The 27674-nt window shown below is 38.3% G+C and overlaps 1 protein-coding gene across 2 annotated transcripts in view; it reads left to right on the plus strand.

Annotated features, from left to right (window-relative positions):
- rasgef1ba (RasGEF domain family, member 1Ba) overlaps positions 1–27674 on the plus strand; it is a 109986-nt gene that overhangs the window by 32438 nt on the left and 49874 nt on the right. For both annotated transcript variants that reach the window (XM_063042201.1, XM_063042202.1), the window contains 2 exons: positions 18864–19076; positions 20474–20548. In XM_063042201.1, coding sequence (XP_062898271.1) covers positions 18864–19076; positions 20474–20548 — 288 coding nt within the window. The remainder of the gene's footprint in view (positions 1–18863; positions 19077–20473; positions 20549–27674) is intronic.

Consider the following 27674-nt stretch of genomic DNA (forward strand, 5'->3'; position numbering starts at 1 on the left):
CCCTTTACGTGTGATGTATCTGTAGGATAGATCACCCAATGTCAATGCCCAGAAAATTAAAGGCACTGACACTCTCCACTGCTGATCTCCCAGTCTAGACTGGCACATGTTTGCCCTCCTTCCACTTCCTGAAATCAACAAGCAGCTCTTTAGTTTTAATGATGCTGGGTGAGAGGTTGTTGTTGTGGCACCATACAATCATTTCTCTCCATCTACTCTGTCCAAACCCACTGTAGCTTTGAATATTTTTATCAGATCTTCTTGTAACCTCCTCTGGGCCTGGAAGAACAACAATGAACAACAGTCTAATTCTTTAACCCCGACTGTGGCCATCTAAAATTACAGGATCCCACCTATCTTAAACAGAACAAGGTAGTATCTTTCAGAGTTGAAGTTGGTTAGATATTTGTGAACAAGGTCAGGTTTTTAAATATGTTAAAATCCCTCTCTCGAGGACCCCTACAACGAAGTACTGTAAGGTGAGGAGTAAGAGGTTAGAGGAGATCTGCTGTTTTAGAGTTATTAGCACAATTTGGTCTTTTCTCAGGTTATAAATTAAATCTTAGTAAGAGTGAACTTTTTCCGATTAATAAACATCTTCCCTTATATTATAAATTTCCATTTAAATTGATTAATAATTACTTTTCATATCTTGGGATTAAAATTACTTGTAAACATAAAGATTTATTTAAGACTAACTTTTTACCATTAATAGACCATATTACTCAACTTTCATCTAAATGGTTTCCCTTATATTTAACTTTGATTGGTCGTATTAATGCAGTTAAGATGTTTTTTTTGCCAAAATTTTTATATGTGTTTCAGGCATTACCAATTTTCGTTCCTAAATCTTTTTTTGATAAAGTTGACTCTAAAATTTCTTCATTTATTTGGCAGAACAAGAATCCGAGACTGGGTAAAATACATTTACAGAAAGCTAAGAGAGATGGAGGTTTAGCATTACCTAACTTTAGATTTTATTATTGGGCTATTAATATTCGACATATGAAATTTTGGTTACTTGACCGGGACATACTATTTATTCCTAAATGGGTAGCATTGGAATTACAATCTGTTCAGGGTTATACACTTGGTTCTATTTTAGGTTCCTCTCTTCCTTTTGATTCGAAACGTCTTAAGCAGGTCTCTAACCCGATAGTTAAATATGCTTTGCGCATTTGGTTTCAATTCAGAAAATTTTTTGATCTTAATCAATTCGGGTTAGCGATTCCTATTTTAGGTAACATATTTTTTCCTCCCTCTTTTACGGATCGCGCTTTTCAAACTTGGAAGACTAAGGGTATTTTACGGTTTTTGGATTTATTTTTAGATGGTTCCCTTATGTCTTTTGAACAATTATCTAATAAATATAACTTATCAAGAATACATTTTTTTAGATATTTACAAGTTAGAAATTTCCTAAGTACTATACTTACTTCCTTTCCAATGCTTCCTCCTATATATATTTTAGATTCGATAATTAACCTTAATCCATGTCAGAAAGGTGCATCGGCTATGATTTATAATATTATTATGAAACTTAGGAAAGCTCCATTTGATAAGATTAGGGTAGATTGGGAACAGGAATTGGGGCTTACCATTTCTGTGGATGATTGGGGGCAGATTTTACAATTAGTTAATACTTCCTCTATTTGTGCTAAACATTCCCTAATTCAATTTAAAGTGGTTCATAGAGCACATATGTCCAAAGATAAGTTAGCGCGTTTTTACTCGCATATTAATCCTTTCTGTGATAGATGTTCGGGGCAGATAGCCTCTTTAACTCATATGTTTTGGTCTTGCCCTACTTTGGAAACTTTTTGGAGAGATATTTTCAATATTATTTCTAAGGTATTAAATATAGATATCTCTCCTCACCCTATTACTGCTATCTTTGGACTACCTAAAATTTCTAGTAATCTTTCCCCTTCAGCCCGTAGAATGATTGCATTTCTTACTTTAATGGCGAAAAGATGTATTTTACAACATTGGAAAGAGCTTAATGCTCCAACTACCTTTTTTTGGTTTTCTCAGACGATTTTATGTTTGAATCTGGAGAAAATTAGAAGTAACCTTTATGATTCTTCATTTAAATTTGAACAGATTTGGGGACCTTTTATTCGATATTTTCATTTAATGTAATATTTACCCTTCTTGTTTTTTCTTCACTGTTTTAATGGAGGTCGGGATTGAGGACGTGATTTTAAGTTTAACTCTGTTTGGTTTCAAGTTAGCCCATTGCTTTGCTTTGCTTTTAGTTAGTTGCACGGTGGGTTTTTTTTTTGGGGTTTTTTTTTTCTTTTTTTTTCCATTGATATATATAAAATTTAGTATACTATTATGTTATCTTGGTTTCTTATGCTTAAATTACATTGTTTGTAGTATTTTCTTTTTGGTATTGTTATCTTTTGGAATTTTATTATACTTTAACATTGTATTAATGTTTATATGGCTTACCTTTTTTGTATACTTACTCAATAAAAAGATTTAAAAAGAAAGAAAGAGATCTGAGATAAAAAAAACAGTGTTTTCACCCAGAGAGTAGTTGCAGTCTAGAATGCACTGCCTGAGGTGTCAGAGGCAGGTACTTGCATGATATTTGACAAGTATCTTGATGAGCACTTGAATCAATAAGGCATGAAGGCTGTGGAACAAGTACAGGGAAGTGAGATTAGTATTGATGGCTACTTGATGTTACTGTAGACATGTTGTGCCAAAAAGGCCTGCTTCTGTGTAGGATCCCATGACTCTAAAAATGGATTATAATTATTAGTATACTAAATAGGATGATTATAATATATAATGACATATTCTGGTGATTAGTATCACCATTATTTTACAACTTGATGGGATAGGGCTTCTGCCTGCACTTGGCCTTTGGACATGACACCAGCTGATTCCATTGTGTTGTTGTCATTATAACTTTGGTTGAATTCTAATAGACACAGATTCTGGGTTAATTGCTTGGGCAATAGACAATAGACAATAGCTGCAGGAGTAGTCTATTCAGCCCTTCGAGCCAGCACCACCATTCACTGTGAACATGGCTGATCATTCACAATCAGTACCCTTTTCCTGCCATCTCCCCGTATCCCTTCACTCCATTATCTTTAAGAGCTCTATCTAACTCTTTTTTGAAAGAATCCAGAGAATTAGCCTCCACTGCCTTCTGAGGCAGAGCATTCCACAGAAAAGGACAGGGGAGAAGCAAGTGTCAAAACTTCAAAAAATAAGTCTTTAAATCTCCTGGAGCAATTGGCTAATCTTAGGCATGTTCCTCCAATATGAATTTTGCTATACTGTTGACCTTTTGGCAGCCACGAAATGTTGTCGAGTTCAAACAGAACCTAATGACAGTGGAGCCCTGAGATGATGGAATAGCTTCATGAGCATTTTCTTTGTCCTGTCCTGGAGTTTACAACTGTTGTCCTTAATTCTCTGTCAGCTGATTCCTCTGGCATGACATGGGCTGATGAAAAGCAGGCACACAGAGAAGAGACCTCGGGCTGGGTTGACTGCTCACATAAAGCCTCAATTGTCAAGTCCAAAATGAACAAAAGGCAGGATCAGAATTAGAACAGATTTTTCCATCATAATTTGTAATAACTATTCTGTTTAAAATAAATGGATTAAATAATTTGAGGCTGAATTTCATAGAATTTTATTCATTTTGTTGGATATAAAATTTACAATATATGCATCTTCTATGCATGAAGTTGTTTGGAACACTAATTCCTAAACTGTACAACCAAACCGGTGTGTTCAGAAATCAGACTATTAAAGATGTTCAAAAGAAAACTGGCTATTATTCAGTGACCTTGGCATTAACTGAAGTTTCATGCATCAATTCCTTTATTGAAAATACTCTCCTCGCCTATTTTCCTCCTTATTTTCAAATTGCTGACACCAGTGAAAGTGCAGCCAGTAAATGAAGTGAAAGTGTAAACTGAAAACTGATGTAAGTTGTGATACAGAATGACGGAGGTTGTAATGGATGACCCTGGGTTCAACAGTAATGTTGGTATGTCATATCATTATTTTGCAGTTTTCTGTCCGTTTTAAAAAAGCCATTTAGTGACTGAAACTCTCAATTATGCAGGGATGTAGAATGGATGAAATTGGATTGGCTTCCCATTGTATATCACATACACCTACTCCCATCTGTTATGTACGTGTTAAATCTTCCTGCAGTAGTTGAAAATTCTCCTGATTGTTTAGTCCAGTTTTTTTTAATTCTGCTGCCACGAGGAGGGCAGAATTTGAATATTCTCAGGAATAGATTGCATTTTTTTTGGTCTCCACTTTATGAATACCTCAACATCCAATTCAGATTAAATTAAATTTAATTAGGCATTCTTTGAAGAGTTTCTTCAACAATGCAGATTATGCTTCTACTTTGCTTCATGTAATTTGTTTTACTTTGAGTTTTATGCACTTGACATGCTATGAATTCACTTTCTCTAATAGTTCATACAAATGCCATGAGATTATCATGGTTAAGCATTCAGCAGTGGTGTACTGCTTCATGAGTATTCCTGCATTGGAGCAGCATTTGAGTGGCACATCTTCTTTGCCATCTCTCCCCACCTGTCACCCATGACTTTTAAAGCATCGGTTCTTGTTGGGTTATGGTGCTATGGAACAAGAGTTAAAATCCAAGCTACCTGATCTTTTGAGTATGGACAATCGGTTAGTGGGACCAGGTCCTTCACAAAGACACTGTCCCATTCCAGCAGGGGTCACTGGACATTTATCAAAACAAAAGGAATCTGGCTTAGTCTCGTAATACAGTACTCCTTATGCCATTCTGAATAACCATAAGCAATATATTGCCTACTGAGAATCAGGTCTTAATTTTGATAAACTCTTATCACAGAGTTGTTGGGTGGATGATCACAGAGTTGACATCATTCAATTATAAGGCTAACTGGCAATTAGATTATCCTGATTTTAAATACAATCCAGAGAGCTGCTCCATGTTACTGATAGATTTGGGTTAATGTCAAGATTCCTTAATCAGTGAAATATTCTAGCAAAAGAATTGGGCAATGCCAGAACAACAGTAGAATTTGATCATCTCAGACTCTCTGTTAAATGTGTAATCCAAATTGAGATGGAAATTGGATCAAAAGTGAAGTTACAAGAAACTTATGCCACTTATTGATTATACATTGTATCAATAAAAGCAGAACCTTAATACTTTATGTTTGGAGAAAGTTGCACATGATGAATAATGGTACTGCATTTTAAAGCACAAATTATATAATTGTATGCACAGAATCCTTCAAAGTAATTAAAGTAACTCCATTGAACCAGGTATTATTCCATTTGTTTCGAATATGGAATATTTCTTTACAAATGTTCATAAAATCCACCCTAAGGTAGCTAAAATGTAGTTTTATTTCATCTGAACTGGATTGCCTCACCTTGTTCATCTTCCATACATTCTTACTCAGCTAAGGTTTTAAAACACACACTTAGAACCAATAAATAAAATGGCCATAATGAACTGTTAATGGTGAATTTATAGCTAAGGGAACAAGCAGTATTCACATAAATATTGCTTACATTAGAAGAACTGTTCAAATCTCTAAAAGAAACAAATGTAATTATTAACCACTGCTAAGAATTGAAATGAAGATATACTTTTCTTGTAGTGGAGGAGGCTGTGGAGAGACCCGAAAAAGATCCACAGAATTGTAGAACTTAAGAGATAGGAGCAGAATTATGCCCTTCAACCCATTGAATCTGCTCTACCATTTCATCGTGGTTGATTTATTATCTATGCCAACCCCATTTTCCTGCCTTCTCCCTGTAACTTTTGACACCTACTAATCAAGAACCTAGCAACCCCTACTGCAAATACACTCAAAGACTTGTCATCCTCAGTCATCTGTGGCAATAAATTCCACAGAATCTGTACCCTCTGGTGAAATAAATTCCTCCTAATCTCTGTTGTATGTGGATGGTCCTTCTGTTCTGAGGCAGTCCCCTCTGGTCCTAGACTCCCCCACTATAAGAAACATCCTCTCCACATCCATTCTATCTAGGCCTTTCAGTATTCAGTAATTTTCAATGAGATTCTTCCTCATTCTTCTATGCTCCAGTGAGTACAGGCCCAAAGTCATCAAATTCTCCATATATATTAACCCTTTCATTCCCAGGATCACTCTTGCGAACATCCTCTGGACCCACTCCAATGCCAGCACATCTTTTCTTAGGTAAGGGGACCAAATCTGCTCACAATACTCCATGTGTGGCCTCACAAATGCTTTATAAAGCCTCAGCATTACATCCTTGTTCCTATATTCTACTCCTCTTGAAACGAATGCTAACATTACATTTGCCTTCCTCACCACCAACTCAACCTACAAGTTAGCATTTAGGGAATCTGTACAAGGACTCCCAAGTCCCTTTCCACCCCTGTTTTTTGAATTTTCTCTGCGTTTAGAAAATAATTTATGCCTTTATTCCTTCTACCAAAATTTATGACCATACACTTCCCTACAATAAATTCCTTCTTCCACTTTTTTGCCTGTTCTCCCAAACTGTTTTCTAGAGTCCCTCCTTCCTCAGCACTACCTGCCCACCCACCTGTCTTTCTATCATCTGCAAACTTGGTCAGAAAACTGTCAATTCCGTAATGCAAATTGTTGACATATCACATGAAAAGAGGTGGAACCAACACAGAACCCTTTGGAGTATCACCAGTCACCGGCAGCCAATTAGAAAAAAAAACCTTTATTCTGCGTCTTTGCCTTCTGCCAATCAGCCAATCTTATATCTGTTCTAGTATCTTTCCTGCAATACCATGAACCTTTATCTTGTTCAGCAGCCTTATGTATGTCAAAGGCCTTCTGAACATCCAAGTAAACAACATTCACACATTCTCCTTTGTCTATCCTGCCTCTGATTTCTTTGAAGAATTCCAACAGATTTCTCAGACAAGATTTGCCTTTTGCAAAACCATGCTGACTTTAGCCCATTTTCTCCAAGTACCCCAAAACCTCATCCTTAGTAATAGGCTGCTGCATCTTCCCAACCTCAGAGGTCAGGCTAACTTCAACTGCCTCCCCGCCTCTCACTTCTTAAGGAGTGGAGTGACTTCTGCAGTTTTTCAGTCCTCTGGAACCATTCCAGAATCTAGTGATTCTTAAAAGATCATTACGAATGCCTCCACAATCTCTTTAACTACCTCTTTCAGAACCCTGGGGTGTAGTCCATGTAGTTCAGGTGACTTATCGACCTTTGAACCTTTCAGCTTCCCAAGCATCTCCTCCCTAGTAATAGCAACTACTCTCACTTCTGTCCCATGACATGGTTTTCAGCATTATGCTAGTGACATTATACTGGCTCAAAATACCTATTAAATACTGTATGTCTGCCATTTCTTTGTCCTCCATAACTTCCTTCCCAGTGTCAATTTCCAGTGATTTGATTTCCGCTCTCACCTTTCTTTTACTCTATATATCTGAAAAAATTTGGTATCCTCTTTTATATTATTGGCTAGCTAACCTCAGTATTTCATCATTTCTCTCCTTATGGCTTTTTAGTTGCCTTCTGTTGGTTATGAAAGCTTCTCGATTTTTTAACTTCCCACTAATTTTTGCTATAGTATATGCTCTCTCTTCCCTTTTAATGTGGCCTTTAACTACCCTTGTCAGCCATGGTTGCATCATCCTCCCTTTAGAACACTTCTTCATCTTTAGGATGTATCTATCCTGCTTCTTCTGAATTACCCTGGGAAACTCCAGCCACTACTGTTCTGCCGTCATCTCTGCTAGTGTCCCCTTCAGATCAACTTTGGCCGACTCCTCTCTCATGCCTCTGTAACTCCCTTTACTCCACTGTCGAGTCGTGGAAAGCTATGACACAGAAACAGGCCTTTCAGCCTATCCAGTCCATGCTGAATCACGTAAACTGTCTACTTCCATTGACCTGAACCTGGACTATAGCCCTCTATAGCCCTACTACCCATGTGCCGATCCAAGCTTCTCTTAAATGCTGAGATCAAAATCACATCCACCACTCGTGCTGACAGTTTGTTCCTCACCCTCACCACGCTCTGAGTGAAGTTTCTCCTCGTGTTCCCCTTAAGCATGTCACCTGTTGTGTGATTGAAGTCACCAGAGGAAATTACTGGTGGATCAAAGCAGTTTCTTTATTCAACAAAACCAGGTACCACAGGCATCATATGGAGACGCTTTCGGTGGAAAGGTCTGCTGGCCCAACATGGGGCTCGATATTTTATGTGCCAAACATCAAAGGACAATTCCATATTTAAAACTACGTACAACCTTCACACCTCCTGATTCGCATCCATACCACAGACATCTAAGTGAATTTTAATCAGCATTGTCTGGTCTGAGATTCACAGCTTTTAGGAACCCATTGTTCAGAGCTGTACTCCAAATTAAATGTACAATCCATATTCAGATGTGAAGACTGGTAGCCAAAGTCAATTGCTAAATGTGTATGTCCTAAGGACAAAAATCACTCTAACATCACCTTTTACACTTAGCCCTTGACCTCTGGTTGTAGTCTCACCCAACCTTAGTGGGAAAAGTCTGCTTACATTTACCCTATCTATTACACTCATAATTTCATAGAACTGAATTTGTAACACTGAAACATCTGACTTTAGCTTCTCCCTCCCAAACTGCAGGGTGATTTCTATCATATTATGACCACTGCCTCTTTAAGGTGCATTTACCTTAAGCTCCCTGATCAAATCTAGTTCATTACACAGCACCCAATTCAGAACTGCATTTGTGCAAGTGGGCTCAACTGCACACTCTTCCAAAAATCCATCTCTTTCTTTTTAAAACTTTTAATTGAATTAGTACACAAAAGGTAAACCATATAAGCACTGATACACAGTTACAATATAAATTTACAAGAGATACTAATACAAAAAAAATTAGTACAGACAGTACAGTTTAAATATAAAATAACCAAGTAATATAATAGTATACTAATTTTCAAACATGTCAATAAGAGAAAAAAAAAACCCCAAAAAAACCCACCGTGCAACTAAACTAAAAAGCAAAGCAAAGCAATGGGCTAACTAGGTATCAAGTAGAGTTAAACAACTTAAAACAATCACGTCCTCAAACCCGACCTCCATCAAAAACAGTTAAAAAGCAAGAAGGGAATGTAGATATGGCCAGAGAAAGAAAAAAAAGTTACATTAAATGAAAATGTTGAATAAAAGATCTCCAAGTCTGTTCAAATTTAACTGAAGAATCATAAAGATTACTTCTAATTTTCTCCAGATTTAAGCATAGTATCGTCTGGGAAAACCAAAAGAATGTAGTTGGAGCATTAATCTCCTTCCAATGTTGTAAAATACATCTTTTCACCATTAAAGTAAGAAATGCAATCAATCTACAGCCTGAAGGGGAAAGATTACTGGAAATTTTAGGTAATCCAAAGATAGCAGTAATAGGATGGGGAGAAATATCTATGTTCAATACCTTTGAAATAATATTAAAAATATCTTTCCAAAAAGTTTCCGAGTAGGACAGGCCCAAAACATATGAGTTAAGGAAGTTATCTCCCCGTGACATCTGTCACATAAAGGGTTAATATGAGAATGAAAACAAGCTAATTTATCTTTAGACATATGTGCTCTATGAACAACTTTAAATTGAATTAGGGAGTGTTTAGAACAAATAGAGGAAGTATTAACCAGTTGTAAAATACGCGCCCAGTCATCCACCGGAATAGTAAGACCCAATTCCTTTTCCCAATCTGACCTAATCTTATCAAATGGTGCTTTCCTAAATTTCATAATAGTATTATAAATAATAGCCGTTACACCTTTCTGACATGGATTAAGGTTAATTATAGTATCTAAAATATACGTAGAAGGTAATGTTGGAAAGGAAGAGAGTATAGTACTTAGGAAATTTCTAACTTGGAGATATCTAAAAAAATGTATTCTTGGTAAGTTATATTTATTAGATAATTGCTCAAAAGACATAAGGGAACCATCTAAAAATAAATCCAAAAACCGTGAAATACCATTAGTCTTCCAAATTTAAAAGGCACGGTCAGTGGAAGATGGAGGGAAAAATATGTTACCTAAAATAGGAATCGCAAGCCCAAATTGACTGAGATCGAAAAATTTTGGGAATTGAAACCAAATACGTAAGGTATATTTAACTATCGGGTTACAAACCAGTTTACAGCGTTTCAAATCAAAAGGAAGAGAAGAACCTAAAATGGAGCCAAGTGCATAACCTTGAGCAGATTGTAATTCCAATACTACCCATTTAGGAATGGATAGTGTATCTTGATCAAATAACCAAAATTTCATATGTCGAATATTAATTGCCCAATAATAGAATCTAAAGTTAGGTAATTCAAAACCTCCATCTCTCTTAGCTTTCTGTAGATGTATTTTACCCAATCTCGGGTTTTTATTTTGCCAAATAAATGAAGAAAGTTTAGAGTCAACTTTATCAAAAAAGGATTTGGGAACAAAAATCGGTAATGCCTGAAATACATATAAAAATTTTGGAAGAATAAACATCTTAACAGCATTAATACGACCAATCAAAGTTAAATAAAATGGAGACTATTTAAATGAAAGTTGAGTAATGTGATCGATTAAGGGTAGGAAATTAGTCTTAAATAAATCTTTATGCTTACAGGTAACTTTAATCCCAAGATATGAAAAATGATTATTAACCAATTTAAATGGAAGATTCTGATAGAAGGGAAGTTGCTTATTAATCGGAAAAAGTTCACTCTTACCGAGATTTAACTTATAACCTGAAAAAAGACTAAATTGTGCTAATAAATCTAAAGCAGCAGGAATAGATTTTTGAAGATTAGAAATATATAAAAGTAAATCATCAGCATAAAGTGATACTTTATGAGACTTTAAGCCCCGAGTTATCCCAATAATATTTGGAGATTCTCGGATAGCAATTGCAAGAGGTTCTAATGCAATATCAAATAATAAAGAACTAAGAGCACAACCTTGTCTGCTACCTCGGAAAAGAGGAAAAAAAGGTGAGCTTAAAGAGTTGGTATGGACTGAGGCCATAGGAGAATGATATAACAATTTGATCCAGGATATAAATTTCGGGCTGAAATTGAACATATCAAGCACCTTAAATAAATAAGGCCATTCGACTCTGTCGAAGGCTTTTGCAGCGCCTAAAGAAATGACGCATTCAGGATCATTTTGCGAGGAAGTATAAACAATATTTAACGGTGTACGAATATTATAAAAAGAGTAACGACCTTTAATAAAACCCGTTTGGTCTTCAGAAATAATATAAGGAAGTGCTTTTTCTAATCTGTTTGCTAATAATTTAGAAAAGATTTTAGAATCAACATTTAATAAGGATATCGGTCTATAAGACGCACATTGAGTAGGATCTTTATCCTTCTTTAATATTAAAGAGATCGAAGCTCTATAGAAAGATTCAGGAAGTTTACCAAGTTTTAATGAGGCCTCCAGAACCCTGAATAACCAAAGAATTAATGAAGATGCAAAACATTTATAAAGTTCCACGGTAAACCCATCAGGACCAGGAGCTTTCCCTGGACTCATAGAGAAAATAGCCTTCTTAATCTCATCAGTAGTAAAGGATGTGTCAAGCATAGAAGATATATCATGTGAAATCTTAGGGAAATCTAGATTATCTAAAAAGTCATACATATGTTTAGAGTCTCGTGGAGACTCTGATTGATATAAGGAGGAATAAAAATCAAAAAAGGATTGATTAATCTCAGCTTGAGCAGATACCAGTTGACCATTTTGATTATGAATCTGATTAGTTTGAAATTTGGAATAGTTAGTCTTCAACTGGTTAGCCAACAGTTTACCAACTTTGTCACTATGTATATAAAATTCACTTCTTGTTTTCATTAATTGATTTGCAATCGAGGACGAAAGTAATAAACTATGTTCCATTTGGAGTTCAGTTCTTTGTTTATACAAGTTCTCAGAGGGAGCTGTAGCGTGTATCTTATCAATTTCCTTAATCTTGTCTACAATAACCAATTCCTCATCCTTCAACCTCTTCCTCAAAGCAACAGAATACAAGATATCTGACCACGAATATAAGCTTTAAAAGTGTCCCAAAAGATATTCATAGAAATATCTTCTGTATAGTTGATTGTAAAAAAAAAGATCAATCTGTTCATTCATAAAGTTAACAAAATCCAAGTCCTGAAGCAACATCGAATTAAAACACCATTGTCTATTATTTTGTGTGTTGGCCGATATTTTACTGGAAAGCTTAAGTGGAGCATGATCCGAAATGGTTATAGAGTCATATTCACATTTAACCACTGAAGGAATAAGACAAGAGTCAATAAAAAAAAATCAATTCTTGAATAGGAATGATGAACATGTGAAAAAAAAGAAAAATCTTTTTCCTGAGGGTGCAAAAAACGCCAAATGTCCATCGACCCGGAATCTGAAAGGAATGAGTTAATCAAGGTTGCAGATTTATTGGGTAAGGTCCGTAAAGGAGCTGAACGATCCAAAGATGGAGATAAACAAGTATTAAAATCCCTGCCCCAAATTAGTGAGAATTCATTCAAATTCGGGAACAAATTAAATAATGATTTATAAAATTCCGGACAGTCCATGTTAGGAGCGTAAACATTAACCAAAACTACCTTTTTATTAAAGAGCAAACCATTAACCAATAGAAATCTACCATTCGGATCAAAAATAATATCCTGTTGTACAAAAGTGATTGAGGGATCTATAAAAATAGTAACCCCCCCACAAATCTTAGCATTGGAATTTGAATGGAAGTGTTGACCCTTCCAGAATTTGAAAAAACGTAATCTGTCCCCCCTCTGCACATTGGTCTCTTATAAAAATAGAACATGTGCTTTAAGTCTCCAGAATACTTTAAAACCTTTAAAAATCCATCTCATAGGCATTCTACGAATTCCCTCTATTGGGATCAGGCACCAACCTGATTTTCCCAATCTACCTGCATATTGAAATCTCACATGACTAACGTAACATTGCCCTTTTTACATGCCTTTTCTATCTCTCATTTTATTCCACATCTTAGCTACTGTTTGGAGGCCTGTACATAACACCCATTAGGATCTCTTTACCCTTGTAGTTTCTTAACTACCCACAAAGATTCTACATCTTCTGGTCCTTTCTAAAGGATTTGATTTCATTTTTCACCAACAGAGCTACCCCAACTCCTCTGACTACCTGCCTGTCCTTTTGATACAATGTATATCCTTAGATGTTAAGCTCCCCACTATAATCTTTCAGTGATGCCCATAACATCATACCAGCCATTCTCTAACTGCGCTAAAAGGTTATCTACCTTATTCCATAAACTGCGTGCATTCAAATATATCACCTTCAGGCCTGTATTCATCACCCTTTTCAGCTTTGCCCCCATGTTATACTTCAACTCATCCCACTAACTGCAATTTTGCCCTATCATCTGCCTGTTTTACCTCACAGTCTCATTACACAATGCTTCTCCTTGTATATCAACTGCTCTGCCCGCAGCTGTGGTTCCTATCTCCCTGCCAAATTAGTTTAAACCCTCCCCAATAGCTCTAGCAAACCTGCCTGCAGGGATATTGGTTCCCTTCAAGTTCAACCATAACTCATTAATTTTGTATAGGTCATCCCTTCCCCAGAAGAGATCCCAATGAGCCAGAAATCTGAAACCCTGACCCCTGCACCAATTCCTTATCCACATATTCATCTGCCTAATCATCGTATTTTTACCTCACTGGTGCATGGCACAGACAGCAATCCAGAGATTACACACCCAGAGGTCCTGCATTTTATCTTTCTATCTAACTTACTACGTTCTCTTTCCAGGACGTCCTCCCTTTTCCTACCCACGCCATTGTGCCAATATGTTCCACAACTTCTGGCTGCTAACTTTCCCCCCTGGAATGCCATTGACCCATTCTGAGACTTCCCTAATCTGGGCACCTGGGAGACAAAATACCATCTGGGTGCCTCCTTCACGTCCACAGAATCTCCTGTCTGCTCCTCTAACTATCGAATTCCCTATCACTATCGGACACCTCTTCTCCACCCTTTCCTTCTGAGCTACAGAGCCAGACTTAGTGTCACTGTGGCTTCTTCTTGTAGGTCGTTCCCCCTCAACCTCAATGGTATCTAACTTGGTATACTTATTATTGAGGGCAACAGCCATGTGGTACTCAGCACTGGTTACCTATTCCAAAGAGGGTTAGGCTTAGTGAGCTGATAGCATGCTATGTTGGTGCCAAAAGTGTGGTGACAGTTTTGCCCCCAGAACAATCTTTGTTGGTTTCACTGTATGCTTCAATGTACAAACCCCATTTCTGGAAAAATTGGGATATTTTCCAAAATGCAATAAAAACAAAAATCTATGATATGTTAATTCACGTGAACCTTTATTTAACTGACAAAAGTACAAAAGAGAGATGTTCAATAGTTTTACCGACTAACTTAATTGTATTTTGTAAACATACACAAATTTAGAATTTGATGGCTGCAACACACTCAACAAAAGCTGGGACAGAGGCATGTTTACCATTGTGTTACATCACCTTTTAATAACACTTTTTAATTGTTTTGGAACTAAGGATACTAATTGTAGTAGATTTGCAATTGGAAATTTTGTCCATTCTTGCTTGATATAAGACTTCAGCTGCTCAACAGTCCGTGGTCTCCGTTGTCTGATTCTCCTCTTCATGATGTGCCATACATTTTCAATAGGAGATAGATCTGGACTGGCAGCAGGCCAGTCAAGCACACGCACTCTGTGTCTACAAAGCCACGCTGTTGTAGCCCGTGCAGAATGTGGTCTGGCATTGTCCTGCTGAAATAAGCATGGACGTCCCGGGAAGAGACATCGCCTTGATGGCAACATATGTCTCTCTAAAATCCTAATAAACGCCTCAGAGTCAATGGTACCTTCACATACATGCAACTCACCCATGCCTTGGGCACTGATGCACCCCCATACCATCACAGATGCTGGCTTTTGCACCTTTCGCTGATAACAACCTTGATGGTCGTTTTCATCTTTGGCACGGAGAACTCGATGCCCGTTTTTTCCGAAAACTGGCTGAAATGTGGACTCATCTGACCACAGCACACAGTTCCACAGTCTTTCGGTCCATCTGAGATGAGCTCGGGCCCAAAGAACTCGTCAGTGTTTCTGCATAGAGTTGATGTATGGCTCCCTCCTTGCATGATACAGTTTCAAGTTGCATTTCTGGATGCAGTGACAGACTGTGTTGAGTGACAATGGTTTTCCGAAGTACTCCCAAGCCCAGGTGGCTATAACTGTCACGGTAGCATGATGGTTTCTTAGGCAGTGCCGTCTGAGGGCTCGAAGATCACGTGCATTCAACAGTGGTTTCCGACCTTGCCCTTTATGCACTGAGATGTCTCTGAATTCTCCAAATCTTTTCACAATATTATGTACAATAGATGTTGAAAGACCTAAATTCTCTGCAATCTTGCATTGAGAAATGTTCCGTTTGAACTGATACTTGAATATTCTGTGCACTTTTCAATCTTATTTTAACTCTGTCCCAACTTTTGTTGAGTGTGTTGCAGCCATCAAATTCTAAGTTTGTGTATGTTTACAAAATACAATTAAGTTGGTCAGTAAAACTATTGAAAATCTTTTCTTTGTACTTTTGTCAGTTAAATAAAGGTTCACGTGAATTAACATATCACAGATTTTTGTTTTTATTGCATTTTGGAAAATATCCCAACTTTTCTGGAAATGAGGTTTGTATTTCTGACAAATAAAGCTGATCTTTAATACTGGAGAACTATTCAATGGTCTAAGCAGGATAAAAGCTGTTCTTGAGCCTTTAATACATCCTTTCAGAGTTTTGTATCTTATTCCTGACGGGAGAGGGCTGTGGTTGGAAACTGGGGCCCTCTGGGGAAAACTCACATGGTTACAGAATACACAGACACAGTCCACACAGCATTGAGGTCAGGCCACTGGAAGTGCTAAATATGCTACCCTTGAACTTTATACTGTATTGGTTAGTGATGATGTTTGACTTGTATTATCATTTATCCATTTTGATTAAGTTTTGTTGCCTTATTCTCACCTCATCCTGTTTTGTACACGTCTATTTCCTTTCATACTGAGGGGTTCTACTGAATGGTGACTGATTCCTACCTCTTGTGCTTAGAAGTCAACTAAAGCAGCTTTAGTTAGCTCTTTCAGGTGCAGCAAGCAGAAGTTAACAAAGCCTCACGGGCAGTTTGATCACAGTGCAAAATTAGCCATGTGGTCCTTTTGGATACTGTTGATGATCTTGGAAAACTATCCAGGAATAGAAATACTTATCTGTTCACTGTGTCAGCATTTCTGTAAAATTATCAATAACATTTGTTTCCTTATTATGAAAGCAATACATCTATAGCTGCTGTTTGCAATGAAACAAAAGCAAACAAGAGGCTCAAGTTTTTCTAAAGATACTGTTAGACTGTCGGTGATGCTTTGTCCATAGGTACCACCATAATTTGAGGTATTTTGAAAGACTTTAATGAGTAATAGCCTCAGAAATGCTCCTGTGCCTCAGAAGGGCATTAATTAGTTGCACTGAGGGGCTTTGTTGCTTTGTGCACAGCCCTGTCAGCAATATTTTGTTCTCCACATAGTCAAAACATTGTGAAGGAAGTAGCCTTGCTTTTACAAACACATACAAAGAACTTGTCTCAAAGTGATGTATTGGGTGGGAGCAGTTTGAAGACACACAAGTGCTGGATCTAATGATGGGGAGGGAATGGTAGTGGTGTGGGGAGGGGGTGGCAAATTAAAGTGCGATCTAAGTGACAAGTGCAGCAAGGGTGATGTGTGAGTAAGATTTAGATAGAAGTGAACACAGTTTTAGAAGATCTTGGAACAAAACATAGCTGACAGGAGATCCACTCCTGAGGCTCAGTGCTCCTAACTCTAAGCAATGCAGAATCTGTCTTCTGCTCCAATTTATATGTCTGACCATTGAATAACCAGAAAAATAATTAAGCAATCTTGGCAAGGCGGCTGCCGTGTGGAAAAGGCAACCAGAAGTATTCGGTTATTCGTGTGCACCGACCAGAGGCATTCTGGGTAGCAATCTGCATTTGGTTTCTCCAGGGTGGAGGGGACCACATTGTGAGCACTGAATGCAGTACATTCCCCACCAGAGTGCGCGTGAGTCATTGCTTTATCTGTGTCCCTCAAAGATGGGAAGATAAAAGCTAAACAGGCAGCTGCTGCATGTCCTGTGATTGCTTCCATTGTTGTCTATTCCACTCCCACTCTGACCTCTATGCCTTTGACGTTTGCCCCCACAAAGCTCAATGCAAACTCAAGAAGTATCATCACATGGTCTGACTAGGCATGTAACCACACAAAGGAATTCACGCAGAATTCAACAATTTTAGTTAAGCAGATTGTATCAGAGCAGACTAGTTCCGATGGCAGGCATCAACTTTTAATGCTCACTATGTTTTTCTCTGTCCCTCTACAAAAGCTGCCTGGTCTGCCAAGTATTTCCAGAATGTTCTGTTTTATTTCTGATTTCTGGTGTCATCAGTGTTTTGTGCTTCACATTTCCAGCACTGTATTCTCTTTCTTGTTCTGTTTTCAGTCAAATCATTTCTCTTATATGTCCTCCAGAGATCAGCAATGATCAAAAATCCTAATGACTGTCTCTCAGCTGGTGCCATCACCACTAATGTCTCTTGTTCCCCACTGTATTATGGATAGTTCCTTTGTTCTTCCCATCCCTTCCCCTTCTTTACGACTCAAAATGTGTATGGTTTTTAACTTGTCTCAGTTCTCAGTTTTCATTAACCAGAAACATTAGGTCTGTCGCTTCCTGACCTGCTGAATATCTCCAGCATTTTTTTGTTTTGCGCCAGATTTCCAGTATTATAAATACCATTAATTTTCACGTAATCCAAACTTTAGCTATCTGTATAATGATTGGCCAATATGTTATTGCTCCAAGTCAGAATTACCACTGCATTGCTGACAGTGCAGATAGGATTCAACTTGTCTGTGGGTTTAACATCACAGTTATGTGAATGACTCTGTAATCTACATGCAGTCTTTACTTATTTACTCACTTGGGCCCTTAGCTCCAGGTAGAGCATAGGCCATCGATGACCTCCCACCTCCATTGCCCTCTGAAGTCCATGGTATGGTTGGAGTTCTTCAATGCTTTTGCAATCCATTGCATCCAGTGTACATGGGATTGGCTTATTCAATTCACCAGAGCCCTGTTGGCTGGCTTTAGTCATTTCCACTCTCACGAAGGGAAGTGGGGTTGGACTTTGAGAGGCACGTGCAGTTTTTAGGTCTCTAAATTTGCTTCATTCATCTAATTTTGTTTATTGCTCACTATATGTAGTGTAGTGATTAAATGCTGTAGTGAAAGCTCAATGCTTTATCTGAATGGTTATATGGCAGATACTAAGTTTAAAGCATGTAGGATTATATAGTTGCAAGTTATTGTAAAACATCATCCAGTTTACAATAGAGGTTGAAATATTAATCCCTGGCTCTTTTTGTGACCATAACATTGGCTATTGTATTTGATATATTTCCTGAACAGCTCCTCAGAGGTTTGTGGTGATAATTTGCCTTGCTGTCTGCTGCATAGCAACGTGTGCTATCCTCTGGCTTTGGAGTTTACAGAACCTTCCATTTTCGGAAGTGGACAAATTGTAACTGGCTGTTCACATGTGGGCAGAAAACACTTGAATTGAGAAGGCACATTTCCTGTAATTTAATTGACAGGAGTTCTGAAAGAAGTATTTGATACACATATCGGGATTTGTCCGGACATTATCTTTACATGTGTTTTTTTCCCTTCCTCCTCCCTGACAGCTACATCAGAAACCCGTGCAGCAATTGACTCAGAAGTTGATCAGGAAGCTCGCTACTCTTAACCAGTACGAAGAAGTTCTTACAAAATTAAATACATCAGTCAGCGACCGGTTGACAGTGCTAAGGACCAAACCACAGTCCATCCAGAGGGACATAGTGATCATCTGCAATGATCCATACACTTTAGCTCAGCAACTAACACACATTGAACTGGTTAGTATCTTATATTTAGCATGATATCTATGGCTTATTTATAGCGCTTTCTATGCATTTTTAAATTTTATTGTGATGATGCTCTTTATGACTCACTCAATTTGGAAGGTACTCATTTCCCAAGTGTTAGAAGTTTATGTTTGGGATTTCATGGTGCTGGTGTAACAGTTAATGATACCAGTTACATTGTTTAAATTTTTTAGCGAGGGAAAATGCACATTATGTTAATTATTGTTGAAATGCCATCCAGAGCAGCTGGACTTGCAACCTCAGGAGTTAATTTGGCTTTGGAGTGTGAGTGGTAGAAGATAAGGAACTTTTGCAGATTATCACCATGTCCAATCTAAAATAAATAATCCCGATTTCTTTCCACTTGATCAGCACCCAGGTATATAGCGCCCAAGTCCCTGACTGACAAACTGACATGTCCCGCAAATTGCTGGTACAGTTCTTTGCAGTGCACAGACACACACAATCCAGCCTGTCACTCCACCGATCGAGCACTGGAGGGCAGCACCACTGGAAGAGGCGAGCCCCCAACTGAGCATGGACGCCAAGCTACACCGCCTCTGGATTCTCTTTGCCTGGATTGCAGCAGCAGGCAAGCCCTCGGCTTGAGGCCTAGTCCTTGCAAGAACCACATCCACACAGCTGCCTCGTTGATTGGTTGTGCCACCAAACAAGCAACATTCCTAATCCTCATAATTTCTCAAAATAAATTTACAGAAGTCTCTCCAGTAAGCACTAGGACTTGTAACTGATGTACTGAGTACTCTGTAATATTTTCTCTTCATTGAGATTCCAGTTGAGTAGATTCTTTTGTAAAGTTTAGATTTTTTTCCGATCTAATGGTTGAGATAACATTGAAAGTATGGTGGCTGGATTCACTCCAAGATACAATGGACAAATAATAGGTATAAATTAGAAATAAGTTATTATATTCACAAATTAGCAAACAATCACTTCACAGAAAAAGTAATTATGAAAGCTTTTTTAGTGTTTTGCTATAAAGTTAGTACCTGAGGAGAAGTCCTTCAATAGTTTATTGGATGTTGGCATTACTAGCATTGTCACATTTACTATCTGTTCCTAATTACCCCTGTACAGAACAGTAATTCTTATGAGTTTTGTCAGCTCTGCTAACATTGCCTTGTTGTCATTCAAGATCTTCTCCAGTAGGAAGAGCAGATAATTCAAGGACACTTCAGTCCTTAAGAACTGCTGAACCATCGGGAATGTTGCTTTTCAGATAAGATTTGTGAACTCTGCTCATGCACATGCACATAATATTCAAAGCTATAATAGATTGAAGAGCGAATTTCCTTCCTCAATGATAGTGCCTTAATTATAAGTAGACTTATAATTTAAGTTTGACTTGTTCTTTTTGTTTTCTGCAGGAACGGCTCAGTCATATTGGACCTGAAGAATTTGTCCAGACCTTTGTTCACAAAGACCCTTTAGACAATAACAAGGTATGCTTTGTTTCCAGTTACAAATTAATGTTGGTTTTAATGTTTGTCACCTAAAATGCAGGCTCTATTTTTAAAATTTCTTTTGATTTTTAACATTTCAACAATACTTCAATTCACACACATTAATATACAAGGAAATCAGCGCTTGCCAGACAAACTTTAGAGCTTATTAACTTCAAAAGAGATGTGATAAAACAGAAATTTTGCATAAATTCTCATCTACTGTTACCACAGTCTAATTGTCCCTGAGGTCAGGAATTCAAATCACCATTGTCACACAAGTGACAGGCTTTGCTCAGAAAGGCAACTGCCTGAAGGCAAGTTTTAAAATGTACTTGACATAAAGTCTCAGGAGTCTATCCAATAATAAGAATCAGAATCAGGTTTAATATCACCAGAATTTTTGTGAAGCTTGTTTTTGTGGCAGCAGTACATTTCAATATTTAATAATAAAAACTGAATTACAGTAAATATATATATATTTATGTATGTATGTGTAGCGAGGAACAGAAGAAAGCAATAGTAATAGATATGGTAACCCCAATGACAGTAACATCAGGAAGAAAGAATGTGAGAAGCTGGAGAGATACCAGGACTTGAAAGAGCAGATAGAAAGGCTGTGGAAGGTTAAAGCCAGGGCAGTCCCGCTGGTGATAGGAGCACTTGGAGCTGTGAAACCTGGACTGGGAGAGTGGCTCCAACAAATCCCAGGAACAACATCTGAGATCACAGTCCAGAAGAGCACACTACTAGGGACAGCAAGAATACCATGCTGAACCCTCAGGCTCCCTGGCCTCTTATAGAGGACCCAAGATTGAGGGAAAAATACACATTCACACCACCAATAAGGGGTGAGAAAAGTAGTTAAGTAAGTAGTGCACGAAAAGTAGTGAGGTAGTGTTCATGGGTTCAGTGTCTATTTAGAATATCTGATTGCGGAGGGAAGGAGCAATCCTTGAATTGTTGACATTTTGCCTCAAGGCTCTTGTACCTCCTTCCTGATGGTAGCAGTGAGAAGAGGGCAACAAAAAAGGTGGTCAATTAAGAGTTGCATTTTATTTCTTAAAATGATAAAGACTGAGAAATTATGACAACAATTATAGTCAATGTTCACCTTATTGCTAGACGGTTTATATAATAAATGTTTTATTTATTTGTAAAAGCTTTTTGATATGGATAATGAAAAAAAGACGCAAGCTGAAACTAAATACAAAATCCAATATGTCAAATGTTCAATCCCTGTTGTTAATTGATCTTGGTACAAGGGATACTGTTTGTCCGTAAGCTGGGGAGGGAAAGAAATCAGCCTTGATTCTGACTCCAGCTTGTTATCCAGTAACACTTAATGAAGATACATCTAGGTGGAGTATCGTGTGAAAGGATCTGAGCTGCTGCAAAATACTTAATGGAAGCTCAAATAATTGAAATGCCTTCTTTGGCAAGATGCCCACCTTTTATCATATTGGATGCTCTTGTTTTCATTGCTATACATTTTGCCTTCATGGGAATATTCTTAAATTATATTCAAACCAGTCTTTCCTTATAGACTACCCATTGTTTAATTATAGCATTTTCTGCCAATTTTTGGTTGCATTTTACTGTAGCCATATCCATTTTCAAAACGCTGAAATTGATCCACTGCCAATTAAGCATTTTTACTTTAAATTGTTCCTCTTTCTTTTCCTTCATTAATATAAACCTTATGAGTACACGATCTCTGTTCCCTTAATGTTCTTGGACTGGTACTAACTGATCCTATAGAACTGGATCCAGCAACGTACCTTCCTCATTTCATGGACAGGAAGTGTAATGGCCAAGACATTTCTTTGCATTAGAGATAGTTTCCTGTTTGCCCTTTGAAGTATTACTATGTACATTTTTATTTCACTGAGTTGTTATTGGAAAGTGGGTATCATTTTAATTCTATCTCTTGCTGTGCTGTCTCTCGCAATGTCAGTGAACAGCAAACCGTACCCCACCCCACCAATATCACTACCACTTCACTTTCTCCACACCCTGAGGTATCTATGTAGCTATGATTTTGATTGTACTTCCCAGAGAAACCATGACCCTCACCCTCATCTGTGTTCAGAAAAGAATGTCAGGTCATGACTAAGATGCATTGGGGAAATTCCTGCATCACCTTCTGGCTCTCCTTGTCAGTTCAGTAGTCACCCACTCTTTCTCCTACTGCAAAGCATTCAGCTGTGGGGTAATCTCTGCCCAAAATATAGCTTCTACTACTCCTCAGCCATCCAGAGCATGGGTTGTTGATATCTCCAGTGAATGTCTTTGTCTAGGACACACAAGGATGTGCATTTAACCTGACTGGGGTCTTATGCCTCTGTTTATCAAACTTTCATCCAAAAATTTCCAATTCTCTTGCATCTGTGTCCTCTTATCTAATGTTAGGTGAATAGATGCTCCTGAATGTAAACAAATAGTCTTCACAACAAGCTGTGCTATCATAGAAACTTGTACTAATTTCAGATAGAGGCCGGAACAGAAAGTTTTTGGATTATTTAGCTCTGGCCTGTCCATACCACAGTTTGTGCTTACCAAGCCCAGGCTGTTCTGTACATTTTTTTTAATTGAGTAAAGAGAATATTAAAAGATTTATTGAGCATTAGATTGGTAATTAGATAAAAACAACTCTTAAAACTCCCATAATGTGCAAAAATGATCAAATAAATTAAATTAGTATGTTGCTTTACTGCGGCAAAATTGACAGTTCTTTTCTCGGTCTCTCATGTGATGTGAGTATGGCTGACAAGGTAAACATTTGCTGCCCATCCCTGATTATCCTCTATGCTGAGGATAGCTCCACGGGTCTATTAATAAGGACTGTCAGGGTTGGACTTTGTGATGATGAAAGAACACTGATGTATGTAGTCGTCATAATTACATGTGTTTTGAATGGGAGCATGTTGATGGTAGCATTCTGATACATTTACTGCTCTTGCTTTCCTGACTCCAGGGGTTGTAGTTGTGAGAAATCCTGTTGGTTTGCTGCACTGCCTTTTGTAAACTGGACATTATTGGTAGTGGGATAGTCAGAGGGTGTTTAGAGTGGTATAGTGTGTGCCAATCAAACAGGTTGCTTTATTCTGGATGGCTTCCAGTTTCTCAGTTATTGTCAGAGTTGTACTTATCTGGTAAGGAAAATGAGTCCAATCACATCCCCTCCCCCCAGACTATTCAGTATGAAATGTGAAAAGGCTGTGGAGACTCCAGAAAGTGGATCATTTGGTAAAGATACTATGTTTCCAATCTGTTCTTGTAGCAATAGTATTTAAGTGTCCGGTCAGTGTAACTAGTCCACCCAGAATATCGATGGTGGGAGAATCAATTATGTAACTGCAAGAAAAGGCAGCTAAATATTTTTATTAGTGATAGTCACTGCTTGGCATTTGTGACATGAATAATACCCAATTAACTATTGTTCAATTAAATAATATATATCTGGTATTGTGCATCTGTTTAAAGTGTCCTTCCAGTATGATCAGAGTTGAGTCATCAGCAAATATATACTTTATACTTTATTGTCGCCAAACAATTGATACTGGAACATACATTCATCATAGCGATATTTGATTCTGTAATCCCGCTCCCTGGATTACAAATCCATAGTAAATATTAAAAATTTAAATCATAAATCATAAATAGAAAAATAGAAAAATGGAAAGTAAGGTAGTGCAAAAAAAACCGAGATGCAGGTCCAGATATTTGGAGGGTACGTCCCAGATCTGGGTCAGGATCCATTCAGCAGTCTTATCACAGTTGGAAAGAAGCTGTTCCCAAATCTAGCTGTAGGAGTCTTCAAGCTCTTGAGCCTTCTCCCGGAGGGAAGAGGGATGAAAAGTGTGTTGACTGGGTGGGTCGTGTGCTTGATTATCCTGGCAGCACTGCTCCGACAGCGTGCAGTGTCAAGTGAGTGATGGAAGATTGGTTTGTGTGATGTGCTGCACCGTGTTCACGATCTTCTGCAGCTTCTTCCAGTCTTGGACAGGGCAACTTCCATACCAGGTTGTGATGCACCCTAGAAGAATGCTTTCTATGGTGCTTCTATAAAAATTAGTGAGGGTTTTAGGAGTCAGGCCAAATTTCTTTAGTTTTCTCAGGAAGTAAAGGCGCTGGTGGGCCTTCTTGGCAGTGGACTCTGCTTGGTTGGACCAAGTCAGGTCATTTGTGATATTGACCCCGAGGAACTTAAAGCTTTTGACCTGTTCCACTTGTGCACCACTGATGTAATTTGGGTTGTGCGGTCCGCTACTCCTTCTGAAGTCAACAACCAATTCCTTCGTCTTGCTGACGTTGAGGGATAGGTTATTGTCTTTGCACCATGCCACCAGGTTCTTAATTTCCTCTCTGTACTCAAACTCATCATTACCCGAGATATGGCCTACAATTGTTGTGTCATCAGCAAACTTATATATTGAGTTTGATGGAAACTTGGCTACACAATCATGGGTGTACAGTGAGTACAGCAAGGGGCTGAGTACACAGCTTTGTGGGGCACCGGTGCTCAGAATGATTGTAAAGGAGAGCTTGTCCCCTATTTTTACAGGCTGGGTCCTGTCTGTGAGGAAGTTGAAGATCCAGCTGCAGATCTGCTAAGGCCCAGGTTCTGGAGCTTAGGAATCAGTTTATTTGGAATGATGGTATTAAAGGCAGAGCTGTAGTAAATGAAAAGGAGCCTTACGCATGCATCTTTATTTTCCAGGTGTTCTATGGAGGAATGTAGGGCCAGAGAGATTGCATCTGCCGTTGACCTGTTGCTTCAGTAGGCGAATTGCAAAGCGTCGAGGTTGACCGGTAGGCTGTGGTTGATGTGTGCCATAGCCAATCGCTCATACCAATATAGATGACATTTTAGCTTTTCCTAGCCACACAGTCATGGGTGTAGAAAGTAGAGCTGTGGGCTAAGCACACATCATTGAGGTGCACCAGTGTTGACTGCAAGTGAGGTGGAGATGATATTTCTGATCCACACTGACTATGGTCTCCCGATGAGGAGGTCAAGGATCCAGTTGCAGAGGGAGCTACAGAGGCCCGGGTTTTGGAGCTTGTTGATTAATTGAGGATTTGGATCATGTGACGGTGAAAGATCATTATACTTCCAAACCAGAAGGGTGCGTGACATCTAATATGGTACCTAACTAGTCAAAAGCACTGAAGCTCTTTTACAGAGGGAAAATGAGGGTAATTTATTGGACTGCTGAATATGGAATAGTACCAAGTATTATTGTCATGTCCCAAACAAGAGAAGGAAAGAGAATGTATTCAACTGATGAAATTTGCAGTGTCATTTTCTGAAACATCTTATTCGTTTTATGAAATATTTGAAGGTTTCAGTGCCATCCTGAGAGTTCTCAAGGTCTTGCCCTATGAATGGGAATTGCAGAAAATGTTCCTTGCTCACTTGCTGCTTTTGGCACACTTTGATTCTCTTCCTGTTAGCTTTGAGCTATAAGGGATCTTTCTTCATGCTTTTCACGGATGTGCCAGGATCACTTGTCTGTTTAATTCATTTGTTTTTCAATTACTGCAGCTGTTTCAGGGCCAGAGTTCTTTTTCTCAGGTGTGTGCTCACATTTTCTGGATTCTTGATTAGTTTTCTGGTCTTCTGACATTCAGTCGCTATGTTAATTTTCTTTGCAGAGCAAAGCTCACCTGTTATGTAATGAGATTACTTAATGATATGCAAACATATGCATTTTCAATAGAATGCTTAAACCACTCATTGCTTTGTACATGAAATTCCAAAGTGGTGTTTTCTTAAAGAAAAGTCGGCAACTGTTGAATAAATACATCTTTAATCTATAGTTGTGCAATTTTTAGAACAGTTTTATGGAAAACTACCAGAGCAAATTTATAATTTTTATAGGCATAATATTATAATGTAAAAAAAATCAGAAAGCACTATAGATTTACTTTGGTGGTACAAGGTAACGGCTAGGAAGCAGAGTTCACTGACTGCGTGATATTGGGTGGGGCTGCTGTGTAAATGTAGTGCTGGCATACACTTTGATGACTCTCAAACAAAAAAGGAAATTGATGAAAAAAAAGTTCAAGGATGTTTAGGTTGGTTTTACTCAAACGATGTGCTAAACCTTTACCTGCGGAGTCTTGATTGTGGCTACCTATTCATTGTGGCTACCACACCATTGCAGTGCTGTATGCTGGAATGTGAGTCAGGCACTAGAAGCCTTCATGGCAGACAGGATACACCAGTATCAATGATAGTCATTTTGATGTGGAGAAATAGAGAGGTGGTTCAAAAGTTCAATAGTTCCAATTAATATCAGAGAATGTATACAGTACACAACCTGAAGTTCTTACGCAGCGCAGACATCCTTGAAACAGAAAAAAAAAACCCAAACAAAGTATGATGGAAAAAAACATAAGAACCCCAAAGCCCCCTGCCCCTACCCATGCGCAAGTAGCATCAACCCTCTCTCCTCCACTTCCCACAAATTATTCTAGCAGAACGTATCAGCATTCCCACCACCCATCATGTGACCTCTTGTACATCAGGCCACTCACATGTGATGAGCTGCCATGATTGCTGGCCCTGACTGATACCATTCCCCTCTTTGAATTGTGCTACAAGCCACTGTGAGATAGGAGTACATTAAAGCCCCCGTTTGAAAACCTGAAGGGGTCGCTCCCCAGATTTTTGTTGCACTTCAGCCCTGTGTTTCTGATTTATAGGCAGACACACAGTATGGAACGGAGTTGGTCACTCAAAGGATCTGTTGTCGAGCTAGCTCCTGAGCTGGGCCGGGATGGCTATTCACAGGTCCAAGCGGCGGGCAGACGATGGCCTTGCCTGTGCTGACTGCCTACCCCTCTTCTAGGGGTGCTTTTGTGCCCAGCTGTCCCTGTAGAGGGGTGTGCTGTCACCATATATACGGTGGGGGATTTCAAGGAATGATAGGCCCTCCCCAGGGAATTGACTGTCTATAGACAGTAATAATCATTTAATTTGAATGTGTTTACTGTCTCCTAAATACTTGCTGTTCGTATTTCATGTATTTTTATTGTGAGTAAACTTTAGTAGTTTTGCAAAAAAAAAAGAGCAGATCAAAATGGGCCATTGATTGAAGCCTCTTTATTTTAGGTG

Source organism: Mobula hypostoma, chromosome 3 (genome assembly GCF_963921235.1).
Source record: "Mobula hypostoma chromosome 3, sMobHyp1.1, whole genome shotgun sequence".
Taxonomy (NCBI): domain Eukaryota; kingdom Metazoa; phylum Chordata; class Chondrichthyes; order Myliobatiformes; family Myliobatidae; genus Mobula; species Mobula hypostoma.